This window comes from Lonchura striata, chromosome 1 (assembly GCF_046129695.1).
Source record: "Lonchura striata isolate bLonStr1 chromosome 1, bLonStr1.mat, whole genome shotgun sequence".
NCBI classification, from domain to species: domain Eukaryota; kingdom Metazoa; phylum Chordata; class Aves; order Passeriformes; family Estrildidae; genus Lonchura; species Lonchura striata.
The window spans coordinates 109,796,657-109,821,117 of record NC_134603.1 but is presented as its reverse complement, the minus strand read 5'-3'; the positions used below and the strand labels follow the sequence as shown (position 1 = coordinate 109,821,117).

The 24,461-nt window shown below is 39.1% G+C and overlaps 1 protein-coding gene across 6 annotated transcripts in view; it reads right to left on the bottom strand.

Moving 5' to 3' along the window:
- The window catches only part of ELMO1 (engulfment and cell motility 1), a 299,246-nt gene that overhangs the window by 16,855 nt on the left and 257,930 nt on the right, over positions 1 to 24,461 (bottom strand). For all 6 annotated transcript variants that reach the window (XM_021553298.3, XM_021553297.3, XM_031503907.2 and 3 more), the window contains 2 exons: positions 12,310 to 12,473; positions 6,592 to 6,704 (listed from right to left, as the gene is read on the bottom strand). In XM_021553298.3, the coding sequence (XP_021408973.1) occupies positions 6,592 to 6,704; positions 12,310 to 12,473 (277 nt within the window). The remainder of the gene's footprint in view (positions 1 to 6,591; positions 6,705 to 12,309; positions 12,474 to 24,461) is intronic.

The window sequence follows — 24,461 nt, the reverse complement described above, 5'->3', positions numbered from 1 at the left end:
TACAAAGTAATACAACTTTCCAACTCTAAAATTAAAACAGTAGTTTTTTTTCTTAGTAGTAATGGACATAGTTTCACTACCTTCTCAATGACCTGGGCAAAAAGGTGTTCTAACAGGAAAAAAAAACCCAAAAAAACCCATGGCTGCCTTTCAGTTTATCACACATGGGGCTGGTGTCAGCAAGGGTTTGGCTCTTCTATCTCCTAGGGACTAGTATTTTGGTAACCTTGGCTCTTTCAATGCCATACTTCAATAATAAAAGATGGGAACTGTTGCTGTCGAGACAGGACGGGAATGAGAAGAGTCTGACTTAGAAGGCTGCTGAGAGTAAAACTCCTGTTTACTCAAAATACACTGCTCTTTTATACAGAGCTTCGTGAAGACCAACTCCATTGATTCTGAAGTGAAAACAACCCACACCATTGGTACAAAGTGCTTGATGCACAGTGATAGAACTTAAATATAAACAATGTGAATAACAAGAAAGATAAAGAATTATTTACATTCTTTTCCAACTCTTTCCCAGGCTTCTGCCTGGCTAGAAACTCTCAGTTTCTTTCTTTGACTGAATCTGAGACCCACAGGGAACACCCCTCCATGAAAATATCTTATTTTGTTTTGGGAAGGGGTGGCTTAATGGGAAGAAACCCAAGCTCTGAACATTTGAAGAGCTTTTTCAGCAATTCCCCATAACCCAAGGTTACTGAAAAACAAATGGTCACAGACTGCAGCTTGAAGCATGTCTAGCACAACGTTCCCGTGGGCTCACTAATAACTCTGCTCCGCCACAGCCTTGCTGTCAAGGGGAAAGCCCTTAAATGAAAGCTACAAATGGAACTAAAAAGGCTTCCTCAACCACAGCCACTAAATGACTGAACCAGACAGGCTGAGGAGGGTGATAGCATGTTGCTAGGAGAAGAGACCCTTGTTTCTACAGCCACCTCAGCCTTACCCATCCCGGTTTTCGCTTCAGCTGTACATGATGCTACAAACATTGTATCAGAAAATATCCCACTCACATGAGATTTCAGTGCCTTGGAGGGGAACAATTTGAAACTGGATGCAGCTATTTTACTGTAGTGCAAGTGCTGAACACAACTATATTGGAAAAGTAATGTATAGAATGATCCTGCAGTCAAAACAAAAATGATATGAAATTGCTTCCACCGGGAAAAAAAGTGAAGAAGTCTGAATTGTAGAACAGCACATGGGAAGTAGCCAGTATTTACTTTGAGCTCTAAACTGATAAATAAATAAAAAAATAAAGCAGAAGAAAAAGCTCTTTTCTACTATGACTCAAAAGTGGTGTCTATAAAACAAAGACAAACTACTATCCAAACCCTCCAAAACTCTTAAGACGAAGTCTGCAGAGCTGAAGTGTTACAAAAGGCTTTAAAGTTGAGACAGACCCTCCCTATTAGTCCCTGTACTCCACATCCTGCAGATCCATGTGGATGTGCCCAGCTGGATCAGGGCAACTGTGTGTTCAGGAAGGAATGGGGTTTGCTTTGGTTTCAGGCCCAGGCTTAATAATTTCTCTCAAAGACTAGGTCCCCTCTGTGGCCTGTTTTGTATCCAGTGTTACTACATCTACCTCCTGCTCAGAACAAGAAGCTGTAGGGAGGGCAGTCACTAGCCACAGTCCTTAGAGATGATGTGGATTTGATATTTCATCACAGTTTTCAGACACTACATTATTTACACTTCCCAGCAACCCCTGATGTCTTTAAGCTCACTGACCACTAATGAAATCACATTAGGGTGCTAGAAATTCTTCTTCTTTGGGAAACAGAATTATTCATTCTGGTTTTTAATCTGAAAGTTTTCAAGGAAATTGTTCTGATTTTTCAGATATTTGCTAGAGCAGACGGGGTTAAATATATCACAGCATATTGTTGAAGATTACAGATGAGGTTAAAAAAAATCCAAAATAACAAAACCACCTACAATTTGGCTAAAAAAGTAATATTCAAAATTGTGAACAAATAGCAGAGCACAGAACTGCTGATTGTGAACAAATAGCAGAGCACATTTTGCTGATGAGCTACAGAACACCTGACCATTCACACAGTGTGTTTCCAAGTGCATTAATGGCCAGTGACTCATATGCCTCTAACAATATTATTCCAGGTAAAGGACTGCTGTGGTTAGTACAGAAGTGCTCTATTGTTAGAATCTGGGGAGAAAATAGCTCAGATATGCATGAACAGAAGCCTGAGAATATGTACTTTTTCCCAAGACACGTTCAAGGTTACTAGTTTTTTGTTCAAATAAAAACATCTTCACAGATTTAGCAAGAGGAACCTGCTTTTAAATATATCTGCGAAAACATGTATTTGTGTAGATTTTATATCTATATGTGCATGTAGGCATGCATATTTTTTTTTTTCTTTTTTCTCTCTCTATTAAAATTGTATTGACACTTTCACTCCAACTCATCTCAACTGCCTAGGTCAAGCCAGGAAGCTCTCCCAATAACTGGCAAATAACTGACCTGTGGCATTGTTGGAGACATATTTGGTTAACTGGCTTGTCTGTGAGTCTCATGCTCACAGAATATTAGGTTTTTTGTGGGACTATGGAGACTAGGATGAAGTAACAGTAGAAAATGCAATTCTCTACAATTGTTATAAAGGTAAAAAGGGAATTTATTTTCAAGAGTAACATATACTACAACCAGCAACATATACTACAAATGTACTGGATGACAGCATTAGAAGTATCTATTATCCTCAATAAAATGCCTTTATCTGCTACTTAGCTCTGTTGGAAATAATAACTACTGGGAGTGTAAAGTGCTTGGCACGTTTTTGCTTTACTCTTCTCCCTTTTCTTTTAGGAATTATCTAAGGAAGGAGAAAGCTGAAGAGATCTATCTTCCAGCAGATGTTCATAGCCCAGGAATAAAGTGGGGACTTGCAGAGCATGATGATCTTCTGTTGAACAGTGATCAGAAGGATAGGTTAGATTTTGCTGTTTTATTTCCAAATGATACTTAACAAAAACCCAAGAGTTACTGCTACAGTTCTCCTATGAAAACCTTGCAAGGGAAAGGCCATGTATTTTTTGGAAGTGCTAAGGATCCTGCTGGGACAACAATGATATTTCAGAATTTCAGCTACAGAGAGATCCTGCTATGATAATCCAGTGCTGAAACACAAAAAGCTGAGATCTGACTATAGACACCTCATGGCTTAATCTTCAGCATCCCCCCAGTGAATCACCTGTTGGATTGGAGGCTTTCCAATGCTAAGTATATATGAAAGTGTTTAATCTCTTCTCAAAAGGCTGTAAGAGGCTGTAAACTCCCTTCTCATTTTTTTTTAAGTCAATTTTTTCAACTTACTGTGACTAACCATGTGTGTCCTACCACATGTTCAAACAATAATCTTAATAGAAGTTTGCTCTGGAGTCTTTATCATGGGCTAAGGCCTGTTAATTATCTTTAAATGGGCAATTTAATGCTTTCAGCTTCTGTGTAGAGCACATTCATGTTCTTCTTGTACAATCTGCAGATTCATGACATTTGTTCCAGGATTGTGTTAAGGGAAGAAAAGAATCATAGGAAAGTTAAAAAAGCATATACATACTTTAGTATACCTCCACCTGATCATGCTACTCTTACAAGTAGATTGCCACGTAACAGGCATCTTGTGATGCCTCAGAGCAGTTCTCATGTCTCTTTCAGTTCCATGTCAACCTGGATGGACCATGGCCCTTTTAAAGCCTTGGTAATGCTCCATAACAAGTGGATTCAGTTGGAGCACCAGGCAGGTGACAAGGACTCCTGAACCCCCTGAGGTAGCAATGGGCACTAGTACAGGGAGGTGGATTGCAAGAGAGGAGATGAGGATGTGGGACAAAGCTAGCAGAAGACACACTCAGAATCTGGGACCTCTATTATTTTTATCAGGACATTCAGAGGAATTATCTGAAAGATTGACTGTCATAATGTTTAATATCATTAGCTAAACCTCACATCCTCCATTAATTTTACTTCATCTTCTAATTCTTGACATCATGACAGCCCTGGTTTTACAGTTTGTGCTGCTTTGGGGAACAGGAGACCCTGAAGGATAAATGCTTATTCCAAGAGAGCTTCTTCCATTCCCTGTGATCTGTCAGTATTTGTTATTTGGACTGTGCCAGGCACTGTACATACCTAAAACAGGATCCCAGTTGAATGGCTTACAAGCCAAGCACGCTTCATTAAATCACACTGTGTTAGGAGGTCACAGAATCACAGAGTATGATGAGTTATTGGAAGAGATCCATAAAGATCATGAAGTCCAATTCCTGGCCCTGCACAGGACCATCTACAAATGTCACAACCATGTGCCCGAGAGCACTGTTCAAATGCTTCTTGAAGCTTCTTCCACTTCCTTGGAGAACCCCTGTTCCAGTCTGATCCAGTGCCTGATCACACTCTGTATGAAAAACCTTTTTCTAATATCCAGCCTAAACTTCCTCTGAACTCAGGTTCAGGCCATTCCCTCAGGTCCTGTCACTGGGCACCACAGAGAAGAGATCCGTGTCTGCCCCTCCTCTTATCCTCTTGAGGAAGTTGCAGAGTGCAATGAGGTCTCCCCTCAGTCTCCTCCAGGCTGAACAGACCAAGGGACCTCAGCTGCTCCTCATATGGCTTCACCTTAAGGCCCTTCACCATCTTTGTTGCCCTCCTTTGGATGCTTTCTAACAGCTTAATATCTTTTTTTATATGATGGTGCCTCAAACTAAACACAGGAGTCAAGGTGAGGCTGCCCCAGCTCAGAGCAGAGCAGGACAATCCCCTCCCTTGCCCGGCTGCCAGTGTTGTGTCTCATGCACCCCAGGACAGGGCTGGCCATACTGAATTTAGTCCTGGTGGCCTCATGCATCATCATCCTCTAAATGGTTTTGTGTCTACTGCCTCCCTCACAAATGGTATTTTACCTTCTGTTTCAGGGAATATGGGAAGTCTATCATAAACCATACACAACTCTCTAAGGGCATGTGGAAACATGACCTCCTAAATGAGCTTCCATCTGTGAAAAACAATCTATTTCAGTGAAGATAATGTTCTTTGAGGCATTGTTGCGTGCTTTATTTGTTTCCAAAGAATCATGAATTATTTCTGGCCCTGTATAAATATGACATCAAAGCAATTAATCTCGTGGTCTATAGAATTCACTCCAAGGCATGATAGGAAGCAACCCTCTCAACAGAGGACGAGATTACATTGATTAAAAAAAAAAATTATTATTTCTTAGCTTCAACTGTACTCTTATAAGTTGAATGAATTTATACTCCCTAAGGCTCTTGATCCTATACATCATAAACTAACAACAATTTAAGATAAAATAAACAGTCTATCTTCCTCTTGGAGATCAGCCAGAAGAAGAGTATTTGCTACAAATCCTGCTCCTTCCTTTGAATTTAAGTCATTTGGATTAGGCTGTGAGAAGAAGAAAATAAACAACCCTCACTACTGGTAGCCAGACAAACTACATGTTATTTTACCTACTTTCACTTCATGAGTACACAGATGAAGGAAAAACATGTATCATGCCTCCCTATCCAGTCTGTACAGAAATTCCGAGTGGAATATTGACTATCTTTCTGTGCAGTGAGCTTCATAGGTGTTTGTATGCATGACAGAGAGGTTACAAATAACCTCCCCACATTAAGGAAAATTGCCTCCTTGTTTCTAAGGAAGAAGGCACTGCAGGGATACTTATCTCTGTGAAGAATGCACTTTTCCCCAATTAATCTGAAGGTCTCAAATATTGATCTTTGTCAGTTCTTACTCTTAGCTTTTGTAACTTTCTAATTTGTCCTGTATTTACAGAGGAAAATAAACAGTAATCTGAATCCTCACAAAATGAGGGGTTTAAAGGGAAATTTGAGATACGACTTCTAATTAATCTGCTGAATTTACTCTACATCCCCATTACATTATCTGGAGAAAGAAACTCTGAGGGAAAAAAAACCATAGGGAGTTTTACTGTATAGAACGAGCAATGACTCATAGGATTGGGGAAGTAATCTTCCTATATCAATCAAGTATTCATATGAAGGTACATGAATTACTGAAATAAATGCTTTTAAAAAGCATGTTTAAATACCATAATAAAATCACATGGCAATATAAGACTAAACCAAAGGATGGGTAAGACTAAACCAAAGGACAGGCAGTACTAGAGGGAAGTGTGCAGAATTAACTTGTTGCATACATAAAGTGATCAAAGACTGAGAGATTAAAATTCAAGTTTCATGTGCTATTCCTGCAAAGACATTGTTTTGAGATGAACAAGACATCTGGACATTCAGGCAGAAATCAAAATACTAATTTCAGAATGTGAGACTGCTGCTTGAGATTTTGGCAAAGGCTGTACTTGTTCCAGATCATCTGTGTGATAAGGCTGCAACCGGTTTCAGGGAAACAGGAAATCCTGAAAATTTATAACTCGGAAAACCTTTCAGATGCCTCCTGGTAAAAGCAGTCAAGACAGCACTACAACCAAGGATCCTGCCAATGAAAACAGAATTCCTCAGCTCAACTTACAGACCAAAGTGACAACATAAAGCCAGACTAGGGAGTCTGAGCTGTACCTTGCCGACGTCGACTGTTGAGTTTCCTAAAGCAGGTGCCCTCCACAAGTCGATTGAGACGTTGCTGCTTGATCAGTTCTAAGATCTCTGGTTGAATCTTCTCCTTTAGTTCCCTTGGGAGATAAAGTAGGCACTTGTAAAATTCAATCAAAGACCATCCTCCTTCCTATGAAACAGAGTCTCACAAGATGTTTCTGCAAGGCATTTGAAGAGGACATCACTCACAGACAAGCCCAGGTCAGAATCTCGACTGCACCAGAAAAGAAAACCCTTTTTCTTTTAACAAAGAATGGGAGTTATATCTTTGTTGTAGACATCTCCCTGCTACATCAGTGTATGACTCAGGCAAGTTGCTTGTTTTTATATTACTTTATTCATTCTAAAAATAACACTTGCTATAATGCACCAACAAGATTTTTCCACAGCAAATAATTCTCTTTCATCATAGGAGCCCTGTGAAGCTTATTTTAGGGTCTGTCACCTTTTGTTTCATGATCCTATGCTGGTATACTTCTCTAGCACTATTGTTTAGGGCAACACAAGAAAGCTAGAACATTTTGAAACAACAATAAAAAGCAGAGAGCAATGCCAATGAGTGAAACTAATAATGATCGGCACTATATTCTTGTTCTTAATTTCATGTCATTTGATTACTAAATTATTATCAGAATTTGTGGAAGACTAACTCATGACTAGGGAACACCCAAAGATCCAACTTCACCTTTGCCCAGGAGTGCAGAGACCTACAATACATCTAGAAATAATCTTACATATCCTTCAGAAAATCCATTTTCTCCATCTTACTTTGATAAGAGTTCAACATGTCAAGAACTAGGCAGAAAACATATGCACATAATATTTAATTTCATACATCATCACATGGATCCACAGATGTCTGAATTCATCAGTTATATTCTCACTTAGATTCATTAAGAATACATAAAAGACAGGTTTAAACATCAACTCGACAGCAAGCCTAGCAAGATTAAAAAGAAATAACCAAATGTGTAGAGGATTTACAAAATATGAAGTTTGTCAGAACCGTAATTTTGCACTGCTGTGCAAATTGGGTAATACCAGAAATCATTCTGTCTGGCAGTATGTTCCAGCAATCATCATCAAAAGGAAGCTAAGCTGTGGTATCCCATAGAGAAAACAAAAAAAAATTATCTTCTTGAAAACTTAGGAAGCCCATTCTCTGCTGATTTCCACACTCATTTGGATCCTGTGCCTTTGATCTGCCAGACCCCCACTGAAATCACGGCAAATCCTCTGCTATGAAGATCAGGCCTTTAAAATAAAATGCTCTCTTTCCCCTAGGTGTCAACAAAATGATTGGATACATATCCCACTGCATATCTACAAGCTGTGAAAATCTAGTTGGTCAAAACCCTAAGGAAGCATTGTAACTATAGAAACAGGCCATCTTTTGGCAATGTGTTATTAGTCCTTTAGGACTTGAATTTTCAAGCACTGTTGTTTTGTATTGGGATCTAAGATATAAATATGTTGAGTGGTTAAATACTATAATTTAAATAATTTTGTGCTTGAATAAATGTCTTGCCTTTACTGAGCTTGTGAGCTTCCCTATTCCTCAGGTAAAACCTGAGAGCAGGGGCTGAGGATAACAGTGTTAAAACATAAGTGTGGATTACTCAGCAGTCCAGGCTGCTGACTAAATCTTCAGCTGGACTAATTTCAAACATTCAAGAGTGGTGTAAATATCAGTTTGATATTTAGGTAGTTTAACTCAGAAATTGAATGTTTATCATTAAGTAAGTGTTACAGATATCATAACATTGTATTTGTAAGACCCTACCAAAAAACCTAAAAATGAATGGGTCACCCAGCACATTAATATCTGAATATTTGCTCCTAACATTGTGTCTTCTGGCCTCTAACGACCCACCTGCTCCTTACAAACCAGAGGAAGAGAAGGACTTTTTAACCAACCCAAAAAGAAACAGGTAATCCTCTCTAAAATACTTCCATGCCTAAGGCAGATTTTGCATGAGAAAAGGGGACATAAGTAAGAAGGGACCTTTGGTTATGTTCTGGAGGCCCTCTGCACACCTACATTTTTGCTCTCACAGCTGTGAAGCTCAGTGTGCTACTCTCTTCAATTTGATGGTCCTTGAACTTGATCACACAGAGGTTATGGAGACAACTCAATTTTCCATGCAGAAACAGTCTCTGGTAACTCTTAGTGAAAGCCTGTAAGACCATCAAGCCCTTGCCATGGTCACTAACTGCACTTACTGTCCTCAGCAGCTCATGCCAACACATGTTTACTCTGACTTGTAGGGTTCTCAGCCCTTTTTCTGACATGACTCCAGATGTATTTTTGCAAAGTTATCCTGCTACTCAGTGCTCCTCTCTGTCAAAGTTTCTGTTGCACCTTTTTGAGGCGACAGAAAGGGGTCAGAACAATCAAACCAACTCTATATTTCCTTCTGAAAGCTATCTGAAGGCAACAGATTTCTGTTCCTCATGATCTAAAGACAAGAGGGTTAGGGGAAAAAAAATCTTTGCGCAAGAAATATTTCCTCCTGCCTAATTTTAAAATCCATCAGGAACAATCGGCTAAAAAAAGATCATAAATGCAAATGCATTTTGTGAATATTTTTTTATTGTCCCTCAGATGACATTTGCTTAACAATTTGTGCTTTGTGAAGAGAGAGAACAGACTTAATTCTAAGAAGATAGTGACTGTAAAAACTGCCATTAGTTTCATAGTGTTTCTGGCCCATAAGAATGTAAAAACTTTGTGTGCTGGTGAGACAGGGGTTTGAGGGAAACACAGGTTAATATATATGATTGCTACTTTTGTGATTTCACTTGTCTTCACACTGTAGACAATTCTAAGAGCAGTTACTTGTTTTTAAAATACCGGAAAATCATTAGAAATTATTTTAAAGTTTTTCACATTACACAAATTCTTCTTCAGCACCAGTTAAAAGTTTTTCCAGCTTTTACCTTTCCAGCTAATAGTTAAGACACACTCAATAGTGGCTTTCTCTCCAGGATGGGGCATATTACAGACATTTAAATTATTACAAGAGAATGGGAGAGTAATCCCAGAAATGGTTTCATGTGTTTTGCCTTTTTATCTTTCTGGCATCTAGCTATGCTCCCTCTCCTGATCATGCATTCAAAGCAGGCAGTAGTGTCTTTTTCTAACATTGCAGAGAAATATGTAAGCTAAAAAGCAGAAAAGCATCCAGACACCTTCCTCTCTTTCCCTGTGTGTTGCTGATTTTCACACAGGTCTTGCTTAGTAATGTCTCCCTAGTTGCCATTAACTCTCCTTTAACCAGCAATTCCCCAACTGGATGCCAAATTTTTATCTAGCATTAATCTATCTCTGTTGCCATTTAATTTGTCAAGGAGATCTCTGGTCCTCTTCAGGCCCACAGAATTCCTAGACCACTTCTTCTACAGCCATTCAAAATGAAACTGGGATACTTCAACATTTCATTTTGGAATGGCAGTTTGGATGATCAATAACGATCCCAAATCCCTGAATCTATTCTGAAGGACTTTTTATTGTTCCTAAACAAAAGTAGGTATCGATAAAGCTTTACTTCACATGGTACAACAACGCTCATAATAAAAGATAACAGCTAATCCTTGCAAAACAAGGTTGCTGTAGTTATGAGGAACTAAGTCAACACTTTCTCGTTTACATTCAGACACAACTTCACTGAAGCTTCTCTTATCCAGCAGTTTGAATACTTAAAAGTACGGTGCTTCATACAATGAACAGAAAAATAAAGACTTCTATCATGTTCAAAGCAGAAAAGCCATTCCCTGATTGCCATATTCTCAAGCAGAATTAAACAAGGTCTGCTGATGTTACAGGCACCATTGTGCACAATCTCTTTTAGCATATCTGCAGGGCTTTAAAATATACAGCACCACCAGGATTACTCTTTTCACTCACAGTCTCTTTCCCTCAATGGGGCCATGATTCTGTACTTCTATCAGCTGTGCCATCTATGCAATTTGACTGAGTTCAGTAGTACAGGGAATCAAATCAAAGCACAAAATGAAAGGACTTTTTCTTTTCATAGTCAAGAACAAGTGATCATGGATGTAATCAAAATGCAAATGCATGGAGTTAAATCTCTGCAAATGCAGTTGTGATTGCTTAAACACCTTATTGATTTACTTAGCCTTTATAGTCTTTAGGCTTAGCCTTTATCCTGAATTTGAAATGATTTTCTGGTAACACTTCAGTTGCTTTTAACTATTTCTGTTGGCTGTTTCACTTGCTCCATGATGGAGAAGGAGACTGCACTGTGGCAGCAACTAGCCAGAGTGACACTGGAAATGAAGAGCTTGCACAGTGCATTGCACAGGTCTTTCATTGCTAGGTGATGGTGCAAGAGAATATAAATAATTGACCTGTATCATACTTAAACTGAGTCATAGGAAAAGCAGGGAAGATGAGAAGCTTTGGTGACAATCTTCACAGTTCTGAGCAGCTTGGAACTGCTAAATGTTGCATGGGATTTGCAGGGGCTTTCTGAGCAGTATAACAATACAAAACTAACTGTAACCATTTGTAGATTTTAAATTGATGCATTACTATGAGTGACATCCATTCTAAATTGACATTAGGTTGGATTTTCTAACACATTGGAAACATAAAAGAAGCAGTCCCCCTTTGATCCACACTGGTATGGTTAAAATTTAGTTTGTAATTCTATATTGATTACACTTCCACTGTTACCCTGCTGCCCCTGGAGGAATGTGTCCCCAGAGCTTGTACTTAGGTATCTGTATCCTTTAGAAACAAATCTAAATTAATATCCTGTTTCTGAATCCTGGAATGCTCTAGTCCAAATCCAGTTTTATACTTTTACCCTGGAAAAGGAGATTTAGAGTATTGTGAGCCATTCCACTTGCAACAGTCAGGATTTCATGACATTTCAACTGATGCTTCTGGAGTCCTCATCATTTCTCAGCTGATTTCAGAAGTTCCTGCTATTCTCTGTACAACATTTGCACAGCATAGAGTCAGCATCTGTCCTGTGCCATCAGTTCAGCCACAAGCCCAGACTTGGTCCACAGCCAAGTGCGGCCTCCATTCCCCATATAACAGAACAAAGAGTAATCTGAGAAATGAGAAGGAGCTATGGAGGCAATATTAGCCTTCCATACTTTGCAGTAAACAGCAAGCAAAGGACTGGCTAGCTGCCAGAATGCTGCTATTTACAAATAAGTAAATGAATGCTTGTCATTAACACCAATTTATAATGTTATATACAAGGACAACTGTTTTGGAAAGTTAGCGTGTATTGGCTCTTCTTCTGGGCTTCTTCCAGTCTTGCTCAGAGAAGCCTTGAACAGAAGACAAAGTTGTGGCATTTGATTAGTTGGAGTTTTTTTTTGAAAGCCACGACTAGCACCAAAATCAGGCTCACAATCCTGCAGAGCTAGGAAATGTCAAGGCACTGTTTCATATAAATAAACCATGTGAAATCCTGCTGGGATTTGCCAAATCTAGTTTCACTGAACTCAAGGAAAAAGTTATGATTCCCAGCAGAAGAAAACGTAATGTACTTTAAGCAGATGCCTTACTACTGCTTTTGAGCACAGATCCCTGGACAGCTTTTCTCTCTGGGATTCCCTAGAAGAGCTCACAAATGTCATTCTCCCTTGTTAATCCTTCTATGAAAAAAAAAACAAGTGGGAAGAGAAGACAATACTTACAGAATTGGACGAGACTGGAAATCTTCCTGGTTCATTCTTTCAGACTGACGTATTTTCAGTATTTCTGTGTAACTGAGATTCTGAAGTTTGCTCTTGAATTGATCCAGAGAGCTAGGCTTGGTAGTGAGTGCTCTCATTATCTGTTCTTTCACTACCTGCATTACCTGCAGTTAACAAGGAAAGAAAAAGAAGCTCCGTTAACACTTTCTGTGTTTATGTTTCAAATCTTATTCTGGGTCACATGAAGGTTTCTAGGTACAGAACATGATTAGCCTATGTGGCCTCTTAGACAACCTTTCAGCAACTTCACTAGAAAATAAGCAAACTTTTGACAGGGCATCACAACCTAGATCAAAAGCTCATCTGCTCTGTGACAAAACAGGGATTTTTTTGAGGGTGGTGGAGAGCTGCTAACTGGCCCATTGCTTCCTTTTATCCCTTACACACAGAGGCAATGGGCGCACACTGGAACACGGGAAACACTTTAAATACCCTTTAAACCCCTTTGAGCATCAGCAAACACTTTTTCACTGTGAGGGTGACCAAGCACTTGCACAGGATTCCCAGTGAGGTGGTGGATTCTCCATCCTTGGAGACACTAAAACACTGTCTGGACACAGTCCTTGGCAACTGTCTCTGCATGGCCCTGCTTGAGGTACCTCCCAACCTCATCCCCTCTGAGATTCCATGAAAACCTTACACTGCAGGCACGTTGTGGGCATACACAGTGAAGGAAAAAGAACTCGCTAAAAGAGACCATTCCCAGTCAGGGAAAGAGAAAGATCACTTTGCCAAGGATATTACAGGATTGCTTTTGAATAAATGCCATAAACAATACAAACAAAAAAAATGAAAATGAAGGATGGCTAGGCAACAGCCATCTATTCTGCATAATAATTATTTTTTCAGGACAAAACTGCTGAGACACAGTTAACTAAGGAGAATTGCTTGGACCTAGTTCAGATAAATAAATATATATGCGAGATTACTCTCTCTCTCTCTCTCATTTCCTTTGTGATGGTGCAAGTCGCACACTTCAAAATATTTCCCTGATGATGTGCTTAAATTGGCTGAAAGAACAATTTATCATACTCAGAAAAGTCCATCTCACCCAAATGCCAAAGCTAAAAACCAGTAGAAAATGGTAACAGCCCCTGTATCAAAATGGTAATGACAGAAATCAACAGTTACACAAACAGAAGCCAAAGTTTTTACTGCACTGTTTTACCGTACAAAGTTTTAACCGTACTGTTAATTTTCTTCTATTTGTTCATCTTCACCATGTATCTTAAAACAGAAATCCAGCCCCTCAGAGGTTCCCTAATAGTTCCAAAACCTTCTATTTTCATATAAATATTTAATTGTTTCACATGTGTTGCCTCAATCTTCTAACTCATTGCCTGCACTGTATTCTATTTTTGGTTCCTGAGTTGTATCTTCTTTCTCTAGAAGCAATCTAAGCACTCATTTTAGCTGTGTCCAGCTGGTGAAACTAAGCAACTAAAGAACTGAAGAATTACTTAGCTGGTCTACCAGTTAGAATTAGCTACTTCCCTATTGAAAGATGAACTCCTGACTGGCACCTGACTGCCCAGAGGAACTAACACCTCCTCGCCTGCATTTGCAGTGCACTCACTGGGCCACGCCAGTCCAAGTAGGAAAGGTGCTGTCACTCCTCAGAAATGACAAACCACTGTAAAACCGAAACAACCTGAATGTTGATGGATCATGCCCAGCAAGGTGAGTGGCATAATTCTACTGATTTCACTGGGTCTTGGTTTAACAACTAAAAGGGCTTATGTAAAGAATGTGTCCACAAAGAAATATCCTCAAAAGAACAGCAGGAAAGAGTGAAACAGGAAATTCTAGTGCCAAGCTGGATGTTTAAAAGTATGTTCTGTCTCCCTCTTTCTGCCTTCTTGAAAATGACTACCTATCACTGCTAATTATTTTTAAATATAAATATAATGCTGCAATCACTTATGCATGCATATAATTTCAGTTTCATGAGTTCATTCAAATTTCTACAGACATCTGATTTTTGTTGCTTATATATAGATTTAGCTTCCTAAATTCAGGGACTCACTATAGGGAAGCTGTTTCTTACTTTTTCTCATGAAACAAATGGACAAAAATTAATAAATACTGTAATTTAGGGAATTGTATGCATGAGGATCTTTCTCTGGTCTCTAAAGCATCCACATGAAGCAAGTGCTCATTCTTGGCTAAACTCTGAAAAGGAGGTTCCAATTTAGTAGATTTGGAGCTCCGTCACTTAGGCTTGTTTGCAACACCCTTCTCTGTAATTCATTTTTAGAGTTAACATGCAAACAATGAAAGTTCTTCTTCTCTGCTGTTGTGTGGAGGGTCATTCATGGGGTATCATGAAAGAGCTCCTTGGTCTGGAGGCTGCCCTTGCTCTCGAGAGAAGGCAGGAAGTGTATGCCCCAGGGCCAGCACGTAAGGGGATGATCTCTTGCCTTGTAATGTTTATAGCCAACACTATTTAACTAGCTGGCCAAAGTGTCAAAGCTGCTGCTTCTAGTGAGTCTCCTGAGAATTAGGGAATCACTGCCAAGGACTTCTAATCTGTTCAATTTCCAGTGCTCAGTTGCCAGCCTTTGATTACAGCTCTCTGAGAGACAGCATCAACCTTCCCTCCTCATGTATCTAACCTTACAATGAAATTAAATGTATTCTCCACTCAATGTGATTGCACACAGACACTGTAGACAGTTGTTTTAATTACATTATACTTTGCTACTCTTACTGAGAAAACAGTGTTTCAGAGGATGCATTTGCTTTAAATCATGGGCTCTTGATCTGATGACCTCTTGCATGGGGTAAGAGAATCCAAGTTTTGTGTTGCAACTAAGACAGGTAAATTCACTGAAGAAATGAAGACATGAAGAGAAAGAAAGGAGGAAGAAAACAACAATATTTTTTTCAATTAAACACATAGGACCTTATTCCCCAGATTTTGTATCCATTTTACATATTTCAACACTTGGAATTCTGCCATGACATGTTTTTCATTATGCTGTTTTAGTCTGGTTTGCTATGGGTTTTGCTTATTTGACCTCATCTTTGTCCTATCATATTCTGAGTACTTCGGCTTTCCAACATTTACCCCCTCTCCTTTCTGTTTCTTGCCTTAACAACTTTCGCCTGTGCAAATAAAATCTATTCTTTCTGGATGAAGAAGAGGTCTGAACTTGGGCTCTACAACAAGGGGTCAGAATAAAAAGAGTGAGAAATTGTTAATACCAAAAGGAGTGGTTCATCGGGGCCAAACTCTACAGCAAACTTCTCACTGACCTTTCTTCAGCATTTTGCTTGCAGCTACAGAAAGCACAAACCTCTCTACTCTAGTCACCCCACGCTGATGCAAAGTTTGCTCTTGGTACTGACTGGAGAAGCCAGGCAGCCCTCTCAGACACCTACTATTAGCCTGCAGGATTCTGGAAATTTAAGTCTGACCCTTCCCCTCACCTCATACATTCCTTCTACAAACTCACAGCATCAATCTTTTCAGAAACCTCCCCCAGAGCAGCCTGAATGCCCAGATGTTCACAACAACCCATCTGGAGGTGTTACCCAAGTAGTAGTGGCTTTGCACTGAAAAAGGGCAGGTTTAGATTAAGTATGAGAAATAAATTCTTACTGTGAGAATAACAGAGTGCCCAGAGAAGTTGTGGATGCCTCACCCCTGGAAGGGTTCAAGGCCAGGCTGGGTGGGGCTTTGTGTAACCTGGTTAAGTGGAAAGTGTCCTTGACTATGGTGGTAGGGTTTGAACTAGATGATCTTTAAGGCCCCAGATCATGCCACGATTCTATGACCTGTGGAGCACCAGGCAGGAGATGAACCCTTCTCATACTTTCCCCTCAATATCAATGTTTCACTTGGATAAGCACGCCCTTTGATGTGCAATGACAGCAGCAAGAACATGTCTGGATGCCATCAGAGAAGCCTCTAAATTGTACCTCTTGTATTTTGGGGGAGTTGTTACACTGATTGCTGCCTGGATGGGTGACTCAGGGGCTTGGGTGTGTCACCCTGTAATGCTGACCGACTGCTATTAATCTTGACAGTTCACCTTCCTTCTGCACAGACAAGACTTAGATATAAATAACCCACATTACAATGATGTGCTTCACTCAGTGCTTTCCTGATTTAGCTCAACATTATCAAGTACTGCAAGGTGTGATTCTCCCACCTCACTGCCGCACAGGATAAAAGAGCAGCCACTGAACTGCCCTTCATCTGGAGACTCCTGTCTTTAACCAGATTTGAAGAACTTGAGATGTGAGAAGTTTTAGGCCCTCATTCACTAGCTTTTTCACGTGACCATTTAAAAATCATCCAGCCAACAAACAGTGAACTGGAGGAAAGCCATCTCTTTGCTCACTGGTTGTAAAAAATCCATACTTAGCTTCCTTCCTATCTAAATGTTCCTGGAAAAAGTAGCTTGGTTAATACAAGTAAAGAATGCAAGTAGAAACATAATTCAGTGATTGAGATCCAGCTTGATCATTTCAGTGTCACAGAGATTTCCTTCAGTTAAATCCACAAGGCAGGCAAAAACAAGGTTGTAGAATAAAATAGCCAGATCACTCTTAATGAACAGTGCTTACTGACAAAGGAGGCTGTAAAGAAGATTTAATTCTGAAGGGAAAGGAAACAACTTCAGTTTACCATCAGCCTGTCAACTCCTTTAATGAAAACTTTACTTGTTTAATGTTTGCACCAGGTAATTTGAGACATTTTTTAGATGGTTCCAAAGGATAAATTGTTACAACTAGATCAATGGTTATGTTTTCAGATTACTCAGAAGAGTCATCCTGAGAGGCTTCAAGGTCTTTGTAAGATAATTTAATGGTGATTTCCCCCACCCCCAACCCAATCTCCACATATTGCGGTCTGTGAATTCCCTACACCAGTCTCTCAGTTACAGTCTGTACCAAACATTCACTCCACATTACTTTAGAATATTAATCTAAACATGCCCTCCTACACAAGCAAATTTAAACTCAGTGCTGGCACAATCTAACCATTGACAAGAGACTCCAAAATTCTAGGCCATTACTTCTATTACAGTCTGTGTACTCTGGATTTACAAAAACCTCCCAGTTTTCAATCTTCTTAGCTATTCCAGACCACAAGGACAGTTACTGTAGCCAGCGATAAAGGGGCAACTCTAAGCCGTCTGGATGTACGTAGTCACAGGAATAATTAAGTTGATTCATTTTCAGGAAGCAGGATGAGAAAACAGCTGTCAGAGGATTTAGCAGATATAAGCTCTGATACATTTTATCTCTTCATTTTTCTCCAGAATTTAAAACCCATTGCAAAAAAGTTTGTGTTGCTGCTTTTCTTTTTTTCTTTCCTGCCTTCTTTCATTTTTGCTTGTGATTGTAATTTCCAGTATGAACCAAGATATTTTTCAGTCTGCAGAAAAGAGACTTGTAACAATGCAATGGTTTTGATCAAGCTGAGCAGCCTGCTTCCATGCAGGATCAGTATCAGTATCCAGCTCAGCAGTGACTATCATTTTGCAGAACAAATGAGCACACCCAGCAGATGTGACGATGGTGCTGAGAGATAGGAGGTATGACAGCAGTTCCACTCAAGGTGTTTAACAGGTTGGTAGCAGGAGTCCGAAAACCGGTTGCTGTACCAATACATCAAAGTGAAATCTCGTTCAGAGCCTCGGGACCCAAATAATTGCCTGCCCTCTGGTGAGGAAAAGAGGTAAGAGAACTTGAGGACCCTGACCTTGCACTGGATTCCAAGATACAGAAGGACAAGTAGTAAAGAAAGAAAAGGCTGAAGATGGAGGGTCACAACAGTTTTACATTTCAGAGAACTTGATTTTTCTGATTTTTATTTTCCCTTGACTAATGAATCCCAGGTGTGGGAAAACAGACTGAAACCACACAGTTCCTAGGAACTGATGGGCTGAGACTACTCTTAATTCAAGACTATGGAAGAGGAGAGAGAGGATTCTTTACATTCTTGTGAGAAAGATAGAATAAGAGCATCAGGGTCATGAGCACAAGACTAGTGAGCATCCTGCAACAGAGTGTTAAAGGGAGGCTGAGAAAAAAGCCTTTCCTTTCCTTGGAAAGGGTCCAAGGAGTGCCTCCATCTGGAGAAGCTGATGTTTAAAAGTTTGGTTCCCTGCAGGAGATTCCCAGTTTACTGTTCTATTGCATGTGCACACCTTGTAAATCATGTTCAGAGGAAATGGACCACTTATTGCTGAACTCCATCATATTACACCCCTGGGCTACTCCACCTCTACAGGAAGGGTTTGTGGCCACAGCTTGACTTGGCACTTTCCAAAAGCTCCCAGTGTTCTGTTAGCTGCACCAATTATTTTTCCCTTGGATACACAGATCCTAATGGAGAACCACTGGATACCCATGGGGGCCTCCAGTTCTCTTCTAACATTACTATTTATTTTCTCAATTACACCAAGTAACTGCAGGAGAAGATTTGGCTGGGAGCAAGAAACATCTTGAAGTTAATTGCGAAAAAGACAAAGAGCTGTCACAGAATTCCACTGAAGGGTAATATGGCTAAAGGAATGGACAAGAAGATGATTTTTACAAGAAATGGAAACAGACTGGAGTAGACAAAGGAAAATGAAAGCAAGTTAGTAAGAAAGATTGTTATAAATATGGAAAAGTAACCAGAAGAGAAGAGAAGGTTCCAGTGGGAAGTATCAGCATGAGGAGGAAGGCATCTGGAAGATGGCTTGCAAAAAAATAAATAAAAATAGGGACAAGTCTGAAGAAGAGAAAAAGAGGCTATGATAGATATTGTATTTCAACAGAAAATGAAGGCTAAAGGAAAAGAAGAAATGGGATTTTATTAGAAATTCAGTTAAATGGAAATAGGAAAACAGAGGTTAAAATACAGGGGAAGTGATACATTTCTGAAATTATGGTTCAGGAAGCAGCTGACTGAAAGGAAATCTTCCTTAAGGACTGGCCTGAGGAAGTTGAGGATAAAATTAATAGCAACAAAAAGGGAAGTGAACAGCAGTCCTATACAAACTTGAAATGCAAGTGGGTTTAGAATCATCGAAATACATGCGAACACTCTTCATAATTTCTTCATTTTGATAAAAGACAAAGTGGAAGAAGTTCACTGTCTTTCAGGACTAAAACCAGAGGCCACACATAAATGCAAGGGTTCCATTCAAAACAATGCTAATCTAAAAACATAGGTCAAGTACCATTAGCTTGGGTAATACTGGGCTGAAACAGGAATGACTGACAGGAAACTTCTTTCTCCCATTAAATATTTGCAGAAAACTATTTGCATCAGAAATAAGGATTAAAATTATTTTCTTGTTTTTGCTTTGTGCCTTGAGGTAGACACAGCAGGAATAAGTGCTGTGTGACAATGATTCTACCCCAGGAAAACGATGTGCAAAGTTAATATGACATTTTTTGTAAACTTTCTTGTTAGTTAATTGAAGTCTTAGGTCAGACAATATTACATTATTTCCCCCAATGTCTGACAACCTCCTTTGGCAAAATAAAACATGCACAAAATCATTTGTGGGTGGCATTTAATCCAGGGCTTTGCACAGACAAAATGTACTGATCTTCTCCAACAAAATGTTAAATGAAGGGAGGGGGGAAATGAGGAGATATTTATATCTTTAGTCATATACTAACGTAATAATTAACATGTCAAATAATATGCTTGTAAATTCTAATGAAAAACAATATGAAAGTTACCCATTATTAGGAACATACATTTGGGTGCTGCTTCCCTTAATTACATTAAATGGCATATACTAAATGAAAATTAACTTAATATATTGGCAAACCGATGGTTCTACAGGAAGAAAACAAGGACAGGATTCTATCCAACAGCTTTTTTTCCCCTCGGAAAACATAAAAATCAAAGAACTCAAGTCCTACATATTAATGATGAATAAAAACTGAGTAAAATTTTGATGAATAGAAAACTCTTTAATTGGGTAGAAAAACAGGAGAAGTGGCAGAGCAAAATTTTTTAAAAAGTCAAACAGAAGGGTCTGGAATCATTGCTCAATACATCTAATAAATGGATAAAACAACATTACAGCTTCCTATCTTTCTATCTTCTTTAGCTGAGACAAAACCAAATAAAGGTGGGGCCAGCTGCATTGCTGGGATGATCTCCAGGCTCTTTCACCAGCTGAAACCACTGTGTTGAGGTCCCTCCTGCCCGAGGTATGAATGGCCACATGGGATTCCAGGTGGTGCAAGCCTGCCACTGTCCCTGCTTGTGTTGTACCTCTCCTTCTTTCCAGTCAACTCCAGGGACTCTCCAGTCTAATTTCTAAATGGAAGGGAAGCCAGTGTGCCAGGTTCATGTCTTTTTAGTACCAAGAGAAATGAAATGGAGTTCCTTAGTCATCTAAGTTATCAACAAATAAACTAGCTAGAAGAAAGCACCAAGCAATATGAGTACAGCCTCTTTACCTTTCAACTGCATACCTCTCCTCCTTGCTGTGCTTCTCCCAAACCTGATAGACCTGGAAAATCCATCCAATGTGTCTATGCATTCCACTTGTTTGCAGTAGCAAATGCAGCCAAATTTCCCCATGAACATTTTTCACAGAGGAGATGTGCATGTGAAAAATGTTCAACGATTAAACACTCTATATGCAAAAGCTCTGTAATTTTGCCAAGCTTTGATAATACTTATGGAGTACTTATGTAATACTTGCTGTTCCTTCAGCAAATCCAAAAGTTAGCTCACCACTCAAACAGCAGAATTTCTTATTTAATTAAAAGTATCCCCTCATATTTATTCTGTTACTTACATGAACAAAGGAAAAGAAAATATAAATAGAAGTGAAAGTTTCAGCTTTTGTTTTCTGGATCTGACACAAAAAAAAGTGAGGATTTCTGGACCTCACTTTCCCAAATTTATAACACCCTTCCTGCTAGCTCACTTTCATTTTCCTTTGTGTACTGACTTAAGTGACTTTCACCATTTCATTACTACCTTATTTTCTTTATTGTTTGTTTGTTTGTTTTGGGCATTGCATTTATTAGAATAGTGAAACATCCAACATTTCTACCAACAAAACCACAAAAGACTGAAAATGTGGCTTTGGATTCAGTTCTGTGAATTAGAAAGCTAAATTACATCTTCAGGCTTTTCTGATGAATGCATAAATCCAGTATTCGGTATGCTCATGTTAGACTATTTCATTCAGTCCCATTATTTGCATGTCCTTACAGTTAAGGTAAATGAGCAGGCTGTGCATCTAGGAATTATGAAAAAGTCAGTTGTTCAGATGTGCCATGCCTCTGAATGAGCCTACATTACATCATAATTAATAATTAATAATAAGGAGCATATTTTACATAATAATTTATAACAAAAGCAAGCTGTAATCATTTTTAGGTAAAGCCTTGTTTTCATATTCATGTTTCTGAAGAAAAGTGAGCTGACCAACATGCCTACACAACACCAATTTTTTAGCACATCTCATATTAACTCTTTCAAGTGATAATTGCATCGTTATCAGAGATTCCAGTGTGTGCCACGATAATAAAAACATGAAATAGCTGCATGATTCAAAGAAATACACAAAGCAATGAAGAGGTTAAACCCATTGCAACTTGTGAGATGCTAGTTACAGACACTATTCTGTAAATCTCCTGCTCACAAATTACTGACTTGACAGAACATAATAAGTGCTGTCAGGACTATTACAAAGCAAAATCTACTTGGAACTGCCAAACATACGCAAAATGTGTATGTCCAAGAGAAAGGGGAAAAAGGTCTTTTCATTGCCATTTTAAAATGTTCTGAAATAACTGAATAATACCTTCATTAAATTCTGAATTTTTGCAGTCAGTCCAATGAGATTTCTGCCTCAGGTAGTTATATCATTACTGTGCTACTCATATAAATGAGAACAACACATATTATATTTCCTCCTGAGCTGTGGCAGGTAACCAAGAATATAAAGAATTCAACCAGACTATTCTTAGAAGAAGAAAATGCACAGATGACTTGTTTTGCCATACCTCATTTTAAGAACTGAAGTGGAATGGTTTATGGCTTCAGAAACCTGTATTTTTCATTGCTGCAAAGGAACAATCTTTTCTCCCCACAGATCAAAGGGAAGCTTTTTTGGGATCTACATGCAGTACTGGAAAATAAACTACTTCCCAAGACAGAGAGCAGTGATTTACATGACACCTAATACTAACACCAACAATTCAAAAGCATTCAGTCACCTCACTGTGGTTACAAAACCGATCTGCTAGCCCAGGAAGGTGGGAATGGAACAAACTACTTAGGTTACCCAATGCTTTGGGAATATGATAGACTTCCACAAGCACAGGGAAAGGCATCCACAGGTATCTGAAATCTTAAGTAAAGACATATATCAGTAACCATCAGGACTGGTCCCATTGCTCCATCCCCTTCACTACATGCATAGGAAGCATCTGAAAAAAAATCACATATTTTTTTCCTCCAGTGAATACTATGTCAATACCACATTCTCAGTTTATTTTCTCCCTCTCTCCCTTTCACTCATAGTAAATCAGAGCCAAAGGATTTTTTTTTTTTTTTTCACAAAAGGATTAAAACAAGATTGGCTTCAAGTTTACTTCCCACTATTGATTTGAAACTACCAATGACATACACAGAAACACATCGATCCTGCCTAGGAGGCTAAATAATGTCTTAAAATAGTGCTATTTCTAGTAACCAACTAGTGAGTTATGAGTGGATAAAGGCTTACAATCTTCCAGTAATGAAAGATCCTTTCTCTGATAACTTAAATGCTACCACTGCAACTTCTTTCCATACTGTCATTAATCCATATTTCTAATCAGCCAGCAGACTCCTTCTTTCCTACAACTCCATAATTATTTCCTTTATGTTTTTAGGCAAGAGATAAATTTAGAATTAAATGCAAGATATTTGTTTTCCCTTGAAAGGTTAGATTCAGATTCTGTGCACTCCAGACTGCAGCAGTCACAAAAAAAAAAAAAAAAAAAAAAAAAAAAAAAAAAAAAAAAAGACATCACATTAATCCTGAAACCCTTCTGCCTCATATGTGACTACACAAAGGATTTGCTTTGATGTTTGCTCAAGTCCAGAAAGAAGACAAATTTGAGATGTCATGCTAGAGTGAACATGGTCCAGGAGCACAGACATGGTGTATCCAGACATTTGTTTCAGGTTTTGGTGACAAGGAGACTAGGACTGAGGTTACAGATAAAAAGAGGTTAATCCCCCCTACTGATTCTTTGGCTCTGTGGAGTAAAGAGAATGCAAAATGGCCTGTGAGGCAATGACAACAAAAGCTTTTGTAAAACTTTGCTACTATTTTATCCTAGTGGAAGTCAGGCAGGAATGGGGAGGAAACTCCTGTAAGGGAAAGACTGGTGGGAATGATGGAACTTTTGTTTCTGTGTATAAATGGTTCATAGAGACAATATGGCAGAGGCAAGAGGAAACTGCTGTGTAGAGGTAAGGCACACAAGGTGGGAGGAGGGCTAGGTATTATCAGGGCTGTAAAGTCAGAGGAAGGAAATATTCAAGGTGGGAAAGGTGATGAGGGCCTAACTTGGAAATAACTACGTAAAACAAACCCATCTGGAATAAAATTCTGCCTGAGTTTTAGGATAGAGGATGTAAGCATGGATGAAGCAGGCATCAACACAAAGCGAGTATTTTCTGTAAAAAAAGACATATCCAATATTTAAACACCTGATTCTTTTGGAGACTCCCACACCCTCTGTCACATCAAAAACACATCAAGTCCAAAGGCTGTTGAGAACAGTCAGCTGTCTCTGGCATTTTCTCTAAACAGACTACCCTTATTGCTGGCTTTCCACTGAAAAACTGGGATTGGCTGGTATTTTCTGAGCAATCCCAAATCTGCCCAGCAGAAGGCAAATGACTGCAGCGTCATTGCCCCACATGGACACGCAGCCAGTTCAGCAAGAGCATTATTCCTGTACAAAACCACTTTGTGGTTTTAACTTCTCCAACTGCCTGCTACAGGCTAGGATTTCCCTAACCTTCCTGGCTTTTTTTCCTTCCTTTTTTTTTTTTCTCTTTTTTGAGTTCAGAGGCACTCCCGGGAGCATACTAAATGAGCCCAAATATC